The 14447-nt window shown below is 48.5% G+C and overlaps 1 protein-coding gene and 1 pseudogene across 1 annotated transcript; both read right to left on the reverse strand.

The window, feature by feature from the left end:
- Positions 1-11: 11 nt before the first annotated feature.
- Positions 12-3828, reverse strand: LOC112205880 (putative UPF0607 protein ENSP00000381418). Its single transcript, XM_054668446.2, has one exon. The coding sequence runs from the start codon at positions 3475-3477 to the stop codon at positions 2227-2229; it is 1251 nt and encodes a 416-aa protein (XP_054524421.1). The 5' UTR covers positions 3478-3828; the 3' UTR covers positions 12-2226.
- A 762-nt stretch (positions 3829-4590) lies between these two features.
- NPAP1L (nuclear pore associated protein 1 like) lies at positions 4591-6960 on the reverse strand (annotated as a pseudogene).
- Between the last annotated feature and the right edge of the window lie 7487 nt (positions 6961-14447).

The following is a 14447-nucleotide window of genomic DNA, read 5'->3' on the forward strand; positions in this document are numbered from 1 at the left end:
CTCATGGACAAGACGAGCAGGTGGCCGATGGCATGGCCAGGACCTGCGGCGGAACCAGGAACAAAATACGCTTAGTGAGTTGCCCATTTTGAGCGAGTTGTGCACAGACGAAACTAAGGGTGAGAAGCGGAGAGGATACTCCTAAGTCACCCACTTCTCTGTGGCCGGGTGCACACTGGGCATCTGGGAGCTTATGATATCACTATGGGGCTGGTGACAGAGCTAGGGTGTGGAGGAGTGCTTAGGAGCCCAGCGAGGGTGCCTACAAGAGGAGTCAAAGGGCAAAGGGTGAGACCCTTCCACCGGTTCCCCTGGACTCTAGCCTCAGGGACGTCCTGCTCCTGGGGGCAGGTGTGTGGCCCTGGATGGGCCCCCTGTGGGGCTGTTGGGGGTGCGGGGCTGATCTGCCAGAGCGCTTCCGCCTGGCACCTGGCCCAGGTGCTGGCTGGCACCCAGTGGCCCTGTCTTGGCCGGCCCTGTCCCCCGGGTTACAGGGCCAGAACCTGGAAGCAGAGCGCAGGACCAGCCAGATCCCGCCAGGCTCTCCAGTGCCTCTGTGCTGCCTGGAGCCAGGCCTGCCTTCTCCATGGCTGCCGTGGCCTCAAGGGCCACTAAGCTTCATATAATACATGAAAATAATCCTAGCATATCTAATATATGTGAGAAATAATGGTGCAGTTACTAATATAATACATTATACAATGTTTCATAGCATGTATACTATGTGAGACGTGTCACTTTTTCAAAATGAATGCTAGATCTTTCTGCCTCTAACCTGTTAAAAGGGTCCTGCGGTTTCTTTCTGCATTCAATCCTTTACCCCCTCACTTCATCCACACTTCTGACATCAGTATATACACAGTCACATCATAAATTCAAATACTTTCTGATCTGGTAGCTCCCTTTTTTTCTCATCAGCTATTCATTTTATCATTAGCTACAAAGTTTAATTAGAACTTTGACCTCGGGAAGGAAGCGGCTAACTATGGCGACCGCCACGCAGCAGTGGGTTCTGGTGGAGATGGTACAGGCGCTTTACGAGGCTCCTGCTTACCATCTTATTTTGGAAGGGATTCTCATACTCTGGATAATCAGACTTCTTTTCTCTAAGACTTACAAATTACAAGAACGATCTGATCTTACAGTCAAGGAAAAAGAAGAACTGATTGAAGAGTGGTAACCAGAACCTCTTGTTCCTCCTGTCCCAAAAGACCATCCTGCTCTCAATTACAACATCGTTTCAGGACGGAGTCTTGCTCTGTCACCAGGCTGGAGTGCAGTGGTGCGATCTCGGCTCACTGCAACCTCCACCTCCCGGGTTAAAGCCATTCTCCTGCCTCAGCCTCCCGAGTAGCTGGGACTACAGGCACAAGCCACCATGCCCGCCTAATTTTTGTATTTTTAGTAGAGACAGAGTTTCACCATGTTGGCCAGAATGATCTCGATCTCCTTTTTTTTAATTAAAAAGTAAACTTTAATGTCGAAAATGCAAACTTGGGGAGGGCAGAAAGATCACACACAAGGCTGTCACTTCACACGTGGAAGGTTGCACAGCGGCTGGGCAGAGACGCTCCTCACTTCCCAGATGGTGAGGGGGCCGGGCAGAGGCGCTCCTCACTTCCCAGACGGTGCAGGGGCTGGGCAGAGGCACTCCTCCCTTACAAAGGGTGAGGGGGCCGGGCAGAGGTGCTCCTCACTTTCCAGACAGGGCGGTGGCTGGGCAGAAGCGCTCCTCACTTCCCAGATGGGACGGTGGCCGGGCAGAGGCGCTCCTCATTTCCCAGACGGTGGGGAGGCCGGGCAGAGGCACGCCTCACTTCGCAGACGGGACGGCGGCGAGGCAGAGGCGCTCCTTACTTCCCAGACAGGGCGGCTGGGCAGAGGCGCTCCTGACTTCCCATACCGTGAGGCGGCCGGGCAGAGGTGCTCGTCACTTCCCAGATGGGGTGGAGGCCGGGCAGAGGCGGTGCTCCTTCTCAATTCCCAGATGGTGGGCAGCTGGGTAGAGGCACTCCTCACTTCCCAGACAGGGCCGTGGCCAGGCAGAAGCGCTCCTCACTTCCCAGAGTGTAAGGGGGCCGGGCAGAGGCACTCCTCGCTTCGCAGACAGGACGGCAGCCAGGCAGAGGCGCTCCTCACTTCCCAGATGGTGCAGGCAGAGATGCTCCTCAGGTCTCAATCTCTTGACCTCCTGATCCGCCCGCCTGGGCCTCCCAAAGTGCTGGATTACAGGCGTGGGCCACCACGCCTGCCCTGCCGTCTCTTCTTTCTCCTCCTAAGCAGCTCTCTTAGTCTCCTGAATTTTGATGTTCTACTTGGCACCCTCACGTTCTTACGCATGTTGCCCTGCTGGAGGCGTCCTTCTCTTTGGGAAGCCTGACCCACCAACAGTGCCTCAGGAGATAGACATGGAAGCTTAGCCGGTGGGGGCCCCTCGTCTCTATCCCACCTCAGTTGCAGGGGAGGGGTCGGTTGCAGCTGCAGCGGTGGCCCCGACAGTTTTCTTTTGCGGGAACTGTGGCCGGCAGCTCTGGGTGGAGAAGACCTACTTGGTCCAAGAGCTGCAGGATCCTTGGGCTGCATGTCCTCCCCCACCATCAGCAAGCCTGGAGAGCTGGGCAGGTGGTCTTTACCCAGCACCTTCAAGGCCCCCTTCTCTGGCCACAGGGAGCAGCCCGGAACTGGGGCAGGGAGCACTGTTGGAAGTGGGTCAGGCTTCCCAAAGGGAAGGATGCCTCCAGCAGGGCTGTGTGAACTGGCGACTCCATGGCCCTTGGAGTAGAAACTCACTGCATGCACCTGGGCCTTGTCAGTCTGGTTGTTTTCTGTCAGGCTCTTGAGGTGGACATTTCCCTCCAAGGGCCTGGGATTGTACCAGGAGGAAGTGAGGTTTCCCTGAGTCTCCAGGGGCCTAGAGGTGGAGGCTGCTTCCCCATTGCTACAGGGGCCCCTTTTATTGTCCTCCTGCCCCTGGGTCTCTACCTGGTCTTTCACCTCCGTTGCTTCTTTGGGCTCTTCTGCCCTCATCTCCGTCTTCGGGAGCCTGGCTGGGATCACCTGCTCATCTAATGAACGAAGTTGAAGGTTAAACTTGCCTCTGAGACGAGGGATCCTCGGGGGCCTGAGGTGTCCAAACATCATGGAGTTGCGAGCAGAAAGCACAGGTTTCTTCCTCGAGGGGGGGCTCCAGACCACAGGAGGCAGGACCCTCTGTGGGGTGCCCGTGTTCCGAGGGATAAGACACAGCCTCATAGGGGCACCATCCCACCTGACTGGAAAAGAAGGCCCAAGATGTCGCTGACGGTTGAAGAGGAGTGGGTAACGGCCCCAGGTTCCCTGGGCAGGCACAGGTGCAGGAGCCGCGGGGTGAGCCCGGCCGGCTGGGAAGGCCTCACGGACAAGACGAGCAGGTGGCCGATGGCATGGCCAGGACCTGCGGCGGAACCAGGAACAAAATACGCTTAGTGAGTTGCCCATTTTGAGCGAGTTGTGCACAGACGAAACTAAGGGTGAGAAGCGGAGAGGATACTCCTAAGTCACCCACTTCTCTGTGGCCGGGTGCACACTGGGCATCTGGGAGCTTATGATATCACTATGGGGCTGGTGACAGAGCTAGGGTGTGGAGGAGTGCTTAGGAGCCCAGCGAGGGTGCCTACAAGAGGAGTCAAAGGGCAAAGGGTGAGACCCTTCCACCGGTTCCCCTGGACTCTAGCCTCAGGGACGTCCTGCTCCTGGGGGCAGGTGTGTGGCCCTGGATGGGCCCCCTGTGGGGCTGTTGGGGGTGCGGGGCTGATCTGCCAGAGCGCTTCCGCCTGGCACCTGGCCCAGGTGCTGGCTGGCACCCAGTGGCCCTGTCTTGGCCGGCCCTGTCCCCCGGGTTACAGGGCCAGAACCTGGAAGCAGAGCGCAGGACCAGCCAGATCCCGCCAGGCTCTCCAGTGCCTCTGTGCTGCCTGGAGCCAGGCCTGCCTTCTCCATGGCTGCCGTGGCCTCAAGGGCCACTAAGCTTCATATAATACATGAAAATATTCCTAGCATATCTAATATATGTGAGAAATAATGGTGCAGTTACTAATATAATACATTATACAATGTTTCATAGCATGTATACTATGTGAGACGTGTCACTTTTTCAAAATGAATGCTAGATCTTTCTGCCTCTAACCTGTTAAAAGGGTCCTGCGGTTTCTTTCTGCATTCAATCCTTTACCCCCTCACTTCATCCACACTTCTGACATCAGTATATACACAGTCACATCATAAATTCAAATACTTTCTGATCTGGTAGCTCCCTTTTTTTCTCATCAGCTATTCATTTTATCATTAGCTACAAAGTTTAATTAGAACTTTGACCTCGGGAAGGAAGCGGCTAACTATGGCGACCGCCACGCAGCAGTGGGTTCTGGTGGAGATGGTACAGGCGCTTTACGAGGCTCCTGCTTACCATCTTATTTTGGAAGGGATTCTCATACTCTGGATAATCAGACTTCTTTTCTCTAAGACTTACAAATTACAAGAACGATCTGATCTTACAGTCAAGGAAAAAGAAGAACTGATTGAAGGGTGGTAACCAGAACCTCTTGTTCCTCCTGTCCCAAAAGACCATCCTGCTCTCAATTACAACATCGTTTCAGGACGGAGTCTTGCTCTGTCACCAGGCTGGAGTGCAGTGGTGCGATCTCGGCTCACTGCAACCTCCACCTCCCGGGTTAAAGCCATTCTCCTGCCTCAGCCTCCCGAGTAGCTGGGACTACAGGCACAAGCCACCATGCCCGCCTAATTTTTGTATTTTTAGTAGAGACAGAGTTTCACCATGTTGGCCAGAATGATCTCGATCTCCTTTTTTTTAATTAAAAAGTAAACTTTAATGTCGAAAATGCAAACTTGGGGAGGGCAGAAAGATCACACACAAGGCTGTCACTTCACACGTGGAAGGTTGCACAGCGGCTGGGCAGAGACGCTCCTCACTTCCCAGATGGTGAGGGGGCCGGGCAGAGGCGCTCCTCACTTCCCAGACGGTGCAGGGGCTGGGCAGAGGCACTCCTCCCTTACAAAGGGTGAGGGGGCCGGGCAGAGGTGCTCCTCACTTTCCAGACAGGGCGGTGGCTGGGCAGAAGCGCTCCTCACTTCCCAGATGGGACGGTGGCCGGGCAGAGGCGCTCCTCATTTCCCAGACGGTGGGGAGGCCGGGCAGAGGCACGCCTCACTTCGCAGACGGGACGGCGGCGAGGCAGAGGCGCTCCTTACTTCCCAGACAGGGCGGCTGGGCAGAGGCGCTCCTGACTTCCCATACCGTGAGGCGGCCGGGCAGAGGTGCTCGTCACTTCCCAGATGGGGTGGAGGCCGGGCAGAGGCGGTGCTCCTTCTCAATTCCCAGATGGTGGGCAGCTGGGTAGAGGCACTCCTCACTTCCCAGACAGGGCCGTGGCCAGGCAGAAGCGCTCCTCACTTCCCAGAGTGTAAGGGGGCCGGGCAGAGGCACTCCTCGCTTCGCAGACAGGACGGCAGCCAGGCAGAGGCGCTCCTCACTTCCCAGATGGTGCAGGCAGAGATGCTCCTCAGGTCTCAATCTCTTGACCTCCTGATCCGCCCGCCTGGGCCTCCCAAAGTGCTGGATTACAGGCGTGGGCCACCACGCCTGCCCTGCCGTCTCTTCTTTCTCCTCCTAAGCAGCTCTCTTAGTCTCCTGAATTTTGATGTTCTACTTGGCACCCTCACGTTCTTACGCATGTTGCCCTGCTGGAGGCGTCCTTCTCTTTGGGAAGCCTGACCCACCAACAGTGCCTCAGGAGATAGACATGGAAGCTTAGCCGGTGGGGGCCCCTCGTCTCTATCCCACCTCAGTTGCAGGGGAGGGGTCGGTTGCAGCTGCAGCGGTGGCCCCGACAGTTTTCTTTTGCGGGAACTGTGGCCGGCAGCTCTGGGTGGAGAAGACCTACTTGGTCCAAGAGCTGCAGGATCCTTGGGCTGCATGTCCTCCCCCACCATCAGCAAGCCTGGAGAGCTGGGCAGGTGGTCTTTACCCAGCACCTTCAAGGCCCCCTTCTCTGGCCACAGGGAGCAGCCCGGAACTGGGGCAGGGAGCACTGTTGGAAGTGGGTCAGGCTTCCCAAAGGGAAGGATGCCTCCAGCAGGGCTGTGTGAACTGGCGACTCCATGGCCCTTGGAGTAGAAACTCACTGCATGCACCTGGGCCTTGTCAGTCTGGTTGTTTTCTGTCAGGCTCTTGAGGTGGACATTTCCCTCCAAGGGCCTGGGATTGTACCAGGAGGAAGTGAGGTTTCCCTGAGTCTCCAGGGGCCTAGAGGTGGAGGCTGCTTCCCCATTGCTACAGGGGCCCCTTTTATTGTCCTCCTGCCCCTGGGTCTCTACCTGGTCTTTCACCTCCGTTGCTTCTTTGGGCTCTTCTGCCCTCATCTCCGTCTTCGGGAGCCTGGCTGGGATCACCTGCTCATCTAATGAACGAAGTTGAAGGTTAAACTTGCCTCTGAGACGAGGGATCCTCGGGGGCCTGAGGTGTCCAAACATCATGGAGTTGCGAGCAGAAAGCACAGGTTTCTTCCTCGAGGGGGGGCTCCAGACCACAGGAGGCAGGACCCTCTGTGGGGTGCCCGTGTTCCGAGGGATAAGACACAGCCTCATAGGGGCACCATCCCACCTGACTGGAAAAGAAGGCCCAAGATGTCGCTGACGGTTGAAGAGGAGTGGGTAACGGCCCCAGGTTCCCTGGGCAGGCACAGGTGCAGGAGCCGCGGGGTGAGCCCGGCCGGCTGGGAAGGCCTCACGGACAAGACGAGCAGGTGGCCGATGGCATGGCCAGGACCTGCGGCGGAACCAGGAACAAAATACGCTTAGTGAGTTGCCCATTTTGAGCGAGTTGTGCACAGACGAAACTAAGGGTGAGAAGCGGAGAGGATACTCCTAAGTCACCCACTTCTCTGTGGCCGGGTGCACACTGGGCATCTGGGAGCTTATGATATCACTATGGGGCTGGTGACAGAGCTAGGGTGTGGAGGAGTGCTTAGGAGCCCAGCGAGGGTGCCTACAAGAGGAGTCAAAGGGCAAAGGGTGAGACCCTTCCACCGGTTCCCCTGGACTCTAGCCTCAGGGACGTCCTGCTCCTGGGGGCAGGTGTGTGGCCCTGGATGGGCCCCCTGTGGGGCTGTTGGGGGTGCGGGGCTGATCTGCCAGAGCGCTTCCGCCTGGCACCTGGCCCAGGTGCTGGCTGGCACCCAGTGGCCCTGTCTTGGCCGGCCCTGTCCCCCGGGTTACAGGGCCAGAACCTGGAAGCAGAGCGCAGGACCAGCCAGATCCCGCCAGGCTCTCCAGTGCCTCTGTGCTGCCTGGAGCCAGGCCTGCCTTCTCCATGGCTGCCGTGGCCACCAGGGCCACCAGCCTCGCTCCGCAGTTTTCCAAAGAGAGGACGCGGTGCCCTGACCTGACTGGATGCACCTCTTACCACATGCCTCCCTGGCAGGCCGTGTCTCCACTTTTTACAAGTTTGCCTGAGAGCATTCCTCAGGTCATTCAGGTGATCATGGCCCAGCCAGGCTTTGAACCCGGGCTGTGCGATTCCACAGCGGGCACTCTGGCCTGTGTGCCTCAGTATCATGGATACAGCATCTCTTCTTACTTTTTCCTGTAGTCCTGGGGTACTTAGCACCGTGGCATATCTGTAATAAGCACATGCACACCTCGAAGGAGGTCTTCACTTCAACATACGAGTCGACCATGGCATGCTCTGGGCTCCAGTCCTCTACAAAGATGCAGGGCAGGAACTACCAGTTGTCAGCACAGCACCATCCCACATTGCTCTTCTAATGGAGCCTTTCACCGCAGATGTTCTTTCTCGTCTGATGGGAAGGATCCAAGTATGTAAAGATTATGTTCTAGATCAGCTTTGGTCTGTCCTAAAAGAAATTTGCCAGTGGATTATTCCATATGGATAAAAGTCAGTTTCTCTGGTCTTCCCGGAATGTGTCTAGAAAGCAAATACATTATTTACAAATTCATAGTAGATCAATGTATTGGATTAAAATATGACAAACATAATTTGGTCACTGTGAGCATGCCAGCTCGGTCAACTATTCACCATACATGATGCCCTAAATATAACTCTAGGTTTTCTTATGCCCAAGAGAGGGACATACTCTTAGGTGTCTGGACTAGGGAAACATGTATGAAAAACCATCTGGCCACTCTACATCTTGTTATTGGAGAATTGAAACCATCTATATTCAAAGATATGATTAAAAAGCAAGAAATTAAAAAAAAAAAGAACTTTGATCTCATGATTCTTTCATTATATCCATTTTACATTATCCTGCCTTATACCCACGATTGAAGAGTTGCCACTTTATACCTAGGATAGAGGAGTTGCCACATCATGAGCATGCTGGCACCAAGTGGAGGCACATCCAGGTTTTTCAGCATTCTCCTGGTAAGGTTGATTAGCTCTCGGAAGCTGAGCATATGTTTAAAATCCTTAACCAACATCACTTAGATTTCCTTATAGTTGCATCTCAGTCTATAGCTAAATGGACATGAAATCAATATGCACTCATGGAAAGCTAGCCCCTGTGAGATACATTCTAAATAATGCAGCATATCGTAACAATTGGATGGTACATAATTCCCTCCATCTAAAACAAAATTGATTTTTGTCCTCTATTATCCCAGTACTGCAAAGGGATCTATTTTCATTTAAAGTTTCAAACTTTTCAGCCGTGCACCATAAACAAACACTAAAAGATTTCATAATATTCTCAAGATTGTCCACTCTCAGCAGCAAAGAGTGCCACTATGAATGCTGAAGGCTAAGAAGTAATAAACCATCAAAAGCTTCATTGCAAATGCTCTGAAAAATCTCTTTTCCTTCCACAGCTCAGCAGGGTGCAGCTCTGCTTACATTTTCAGGCCATGAATGAGAAGGTTGCCTTTGGCCTTATCTGACCCCTTTCTCCATGTCAGAAAGGGAGAGAACACTCACAAGATGGAATAAAAGAATTGAATGGTTTGCTTCTTGTTTCTGTCAACCCAATGTCTGCTGCCAAAAAAAAAAAAAAAAGGAAAAAAAAAAACACATTCGAAGCAAATGCTTCTTATTAATATGCATATGGATCTCCTGATGATCTTGATAAATTGCTGTTTCAGGACATCTGGGGTGAGGCCTGAAATTCTGCATTTCTAACAAGCTTCCATGTGATGTTGATGCTGCCAGCCCAAGGACCACATTTTGAGTGGTGTGTTGGGCAGAATCCTAACGATGCCCTTCTTCCTCTAAGTTTCTTAGACCCTGGTTATTTAATCAAAGATCAATTTAGATTCTGCTGGAAGGGAAGTTTGCAGTTATAATTGAAGTTCCAAGTCAGTTTTAATTGACCTTAATATGCAGAGGTTATCCAGGTGGGCCTGCTCTAATCACATGAGACCTTTAAAAAGCAGGATAGGGGAGCAGAAAGGAGGTAAAGAAATTCAAAAGATGCGAGGGGTTTGACATGCTGTTGTTGCTTTGAACATGGAGCATGCGTGTGAGAAGGAATGTGTCAGCTTCAAAGAGATGAGGGTGGCCTCCAGATGACAGCCGGCAAGGAAATGGGGTCTTGTGAGGAACTGGATCCTGCCAAAAACTTGAATGAGCTTGGAAGGGAGTTTATCCCCAGAACCTCCAGAGGAGAATGCAGCCTTGCTGATACATGGATGTCTTGAGAACAACTGAGAAACTCTAGATAGAAAAAAACAGCTCAACCATGCTGTGCCCAGACTCCTGGAGTCATTTTAAATGGCTAAGTTTGTAGTAATTTGTTAGGTAGCAGCAGAAAACTAAAACAAGTAGGAAGGTTGTAATTCAATAAAACTAAGTGAAATCTTGCCATTCATATGTGGGGTAAAAAACAAGTTTTGATCCTTGTTTCTTGATAACCAAACATAGAATCATTTTTAATGCAAAGAACACAGAATTTGCAATTGACAATATACATATAGTGGTCTCAACTCTTTCTCTTCTACTTCTTTGACTCTGAAGAAACCTTTAAACCTTTCTGGACTTCAGGGTCCTCAAGATTTTTTTTTTAAAAAAGATTAATATTACCTCTTTCAACTAACTGCTATAGAGAGGTTAAGAATAGCATACAAAATAAGTGAAAAAGTCTTGTAAACTATAAAATGCTAGTCATATATACAGAATCAGATATAGTGTACGTTTAAATTATGCCTCATTGAACTTTTCTCTGGTCATAAGAAAGTTCTTGAGATGTTGAAATACCATAATTTACTGTTCAAAAATCTCATCATTGCAAGTGACAGTAGATGAAAGTGAAAACACTTTGAAAACCCCTTGTCGTCACCCACCCTTCTTATCAGAGGTAGTTTTTTAATAGTAGAGTCTCAGACTCAAATGTATATCACGTCCTTTTTTTTTTTTTTTAAGAGCTGTAAAGTAAAAGCTGTATTTTATTGGATTAATTGAAAAAACTAGTCCATCCAACTTTTTCTCTTTTGGTGTCAAATGTACTCAGGTACGTTGTAAATAATTCAGGTGTTATTTGTAAACAAGATTGCTCTCAGATGAACAGGATGGAAATTACTGAGAGACAGGATATGGGTGAGTTGTGTGTTGTGAAAGAGCCATGCAGAAATGAACTCGGGGTTAATAGAAGATATATCTAATATGTAATACCTTCCTATGCACGGTGCCAAATCATTAGTTTATGGCAACCTTTCCTCTGCTTTTAGTGTGTGTTAACTTTTGCAGTGAGCAGATGCAGCCACGCACATTCTGTTCGGCAGAAGGCAGATGCCAGTCCCTGAAATGGGCGCCCAGTTCCAAGGGCAACATCTGGATCCCTGGCTTGGCTCTGTTCCTGTCTGTGCTTGTGGCTATACAATGCCCCCTGGAGACATTTTATGATTAGTCTGCGACAGAGTTGGCATGAGTGTCTTGTCTCCCTGGCAACCATTTTCCCTTTGATTCTTATACATCTCCTCAGCAATATACTGTATTTGGGAAACTACTCCCTACCTTATTTCCAATCACAAAGCCGATGTCAGAGGACTTTTGCTGAATGGGATATCATTTTCCCTGGCGTCTGAAGCTATTGTTTTCCAGTGTGCTCATAACTGCATCAAACTGCAGAGTACATCTTCTCTGCAAGGCCACTAAGTTTAAGACAAGCATTAGATTCTAATGAATACTCAGAGGCACATCTTGAATAAGTGAGGAGTTTTCAGAAGCTAAGTGGGAGCTAAGTGGTTAGAGCAGCCTGGCCAGCCTTGTTTCTTGGCTAAGAAGAACCTGGTTGGATGAATCTGTATTTTTCACTTAAAACAAATTATTAATACAATTTTGATTGACAAAGCATAATTGTATATGTTTCTGGGGTATGATGTGATGTTTTGATATATGTATACAATGTAGCATGATTAAATCAAGCTAATTTGCCTGTCTGTCACCTTGCTTACCTATCATTTTTTAAGTTGAGACATTTAAAACTTATTCTCTTTGTTGTTTTGAGATATATAATACATTATTGTTGACTGTATTCCTCACTGTCTCTCTCTTTCTCTTTTTTATTGTCAGGTCCTTACTTATGGAAGTAAGAACTCAGACTTCCCTTATCTGAAAGAGAATTAGGCTATACCTTTATTTACTCCCTCCCAGCAAAAGGCTATTGTTAACAGGTATCCCTCAGGTTGCCCTTTTGTCTGTAGAAAAACAAATATGTGATTGAGGCATGTGTCAATACTGAGTCAGTTATTAGCCATATCCCAGGTGAAACTGGAGAACAGATTAGTTGAAAAATGAACTCTTATCCCCAGCCCATCCTGTATGTTTCCATTAATAAGTGTTTTGAATTATGTGCAGAAAGAAAGGAGTAAAAATTTCAGAATAATATCCTGTGACCTGGAGTTTACAGAAGATAATTTAAAAAATTAACAGCTACCTGTTAGTCTAAGAGTGTATTTCCATTTTACAGATGAAAAAATTGAGGCTCAAAGAAGTCCACCAAATTGAGAGTGAAGTAGGGGAAACAGCATTTAACGCTTACATTCTAATGATTTGTGTAAGAGCAGCAGGACAAGCTATACAAAGGTAAGACAATTCATCTAACAACGAGGCCATGAAGAGAGTTGTCAAGGAAGACAGCCTTCAATAATTACCTTACCATCACTCTTTTCTAGAAAAACGTGGAATTATCAGGATGGAATTAAAGATGCTTCCAAACAGAGGGGATATCTCAAGCCATGACTCAGAGGTAAGAGTAAGAGACTATGATGTGCACAGGAGCTGTTTAAAAAGTTCACTCACCTCTACTCATTCATAGAGACACATTTCAAATACCACCTCCTATCAGAAGCCCCCATAAATTATCACCATAACATTCTCTCCATTCCTCCTTGAGGGAGGTAAAATGTAACAATTATCAGATAAAAAGATCTTTAGGAACCTAAAACTCAAAAGTTAGTTCATTTTAGGAATGAAAATGGGTCTGCAGCCTGTGTGAACCCATAAATCATAGTATTATGGGACCAGTGCTCTTCTTGCCAACATTTTCCCTAACTGCCAGCTGGTGGGTGCCAAGCACTCTCTTGCATTATAGGATTTAACACGGGACCTGACTTAATATAACAATGTTTTCTTATCATGTCTCATCATTTCTTCTTTCTTCTGGATACACCAACATTTTGTCCTCCTTTTTTTTTCTCTTGTAAATGTGAAAAAGCTTGAAAAAGACTCGATGGCTATCATTTCAATACATAGAATAAATAGTTCCATTCAATTTATTTCAATTGAATAGATAGATCCATTCAGTCTACAATACTGAAGGATCCAGATTAATCACCTCCCAAAATTGACTGGAATAAATAGAGATAAATAAAAACCAAATACAGATATGAGTTCAAATTCTAAAGCGTGCCTACTGTAACTACAGGTCCAAAAGCTAATACTAGAAGTCCCTGTTTCTTTATTATTAACTGGGTGATCCTTAGTTACTCAACCATGTGACCTGAGTAACTTTTAGGTTCCTCATCTCTAAAATGGATATTTATGAATAAGAGCACCACTGCATCAAATTGCTGTGAGAATTAAAACAATTTATAAATAATACTTGGGCAGAGCCTGACTAATAGTCATATAGTAATTATAAGCATTGAGGTTGGTAAGGTTTACAGGAGTCTGAAACAGACATTAACATGAAAGAAGATTCTTGAAAAGTGAACTTGGGATCCACATCTATAGCAAAAGCAAAGAGATAAGATTGGGCAGAGTGAGAAGTTAGGACGAGAAGAGGTCACAGCAAGGTTTCTGCCCACCCCTCCAAGAAACCTGGAGCTCAGAAGACCCTTCTGAATGGTCCTGAATTAGGGTGAAGGTCTTTCCTTTCAGTGAGGCAGCTTTCTTGAGCAGAAAGCAATACCTAGAGAGGGCCACTCTAAGCAGCTGTGAGAGTAACTTCCTTCAGTCATGAAGGTCAATCTGGAAGGCACAGTAAATTATTACTAAAACATTTAGTAATTATTGTGTATTAGTATGACTTTTATTTTTTTTGGTTGTTAATCTTGAAACATTTTCTTCCATTTTTCAGTTCCTTACACAAATAATTAACCCTTAGGGAGCCCCAGGCAATAGTGCAAACAGCAGGCCATGTATCATATGTTTAATTATGTAAGAGGTACAAAGTAAACTACTAGACAATTAAATACATATATGTGCTGTGTCTTATGAAAGATACACCTTTATAATGACTTAGGAGGCTAAGTAGGAATTAAAGACTTTTAGACCCCTTGGAAATCTGTTTTGGCACATGGTGGTGTGAGAAGAGTTTGTTCCCAGGCTCCAGACCACTACCTGGCCTCTTTCCCACTCCAACTCTGTGCTTTTGCTTCATCCTACACCACAAAGTGCTCACATGGATGTGTACGGAACCCCAGCTTGCATTCCCAAGTACTGTCCATGACTCCCACAAACAGCTACCCCTTTGCTGTCCATCGGGGAAGCCATGCATACATTGATGATATCAGTAATCCGCAGAAGGGCAGACTTGGGCAGGAGGCATGCAGAGGATCTCAAAGCAAGCTTGGGACCCTTAGGGAAAAGAATTAAGGTGATTCAGCTACCTGGAGCAAGATCCAGAAAGGGGAGGGACCTTGAAGTGGGCTTGTCCCCTTGGCTCTGGATATACCTTATTCTGTTGAGAGAGGTACAGCTGGAGGAACAGTGTAAAGTTCAGGTAAGGTGGACTAGTCTTGGTTAGTCCATAACTAACCCATAACTAAAGGGTTCCCCAAATGTGAAAATTGTAGTGCTAAAACCAGTGAAGTCCTAGCCAAACTGGAACAAGTTAGTCATCCTTATAGGACCTGACACTAGGTCCCTCTTACTCTAGTCTAAGAGCTGTACTATCCTGTGATAAAATAAAAAATATATATATTTATATATTGTCTGT

This window comes from Pan troglodytes, chromosome 18 (genome assembly GCF_028858775.2).
Source record: "Pan troglodytes isolate AG18354 chromosome 18, NHGRI_mPanTro3-v2.0_pri, whole genome shotgun sequence".
Classification (NCBI taxonomy): Eukaryota; Metazoa; Chordata; class Mammalia; order Primates; family Hominidae; genus Pan; species Pan troglodytes.

Excerpts from the sequence above, each read along its gene's own strand:
- LOC112205880 (XM_054668446.2), bottom strand. The coding sequence starts at position 3,477 with ATGGGCAACTCACTAAGCGTATTTTGTTCCTGGTTCCGCCGCAGGTCC.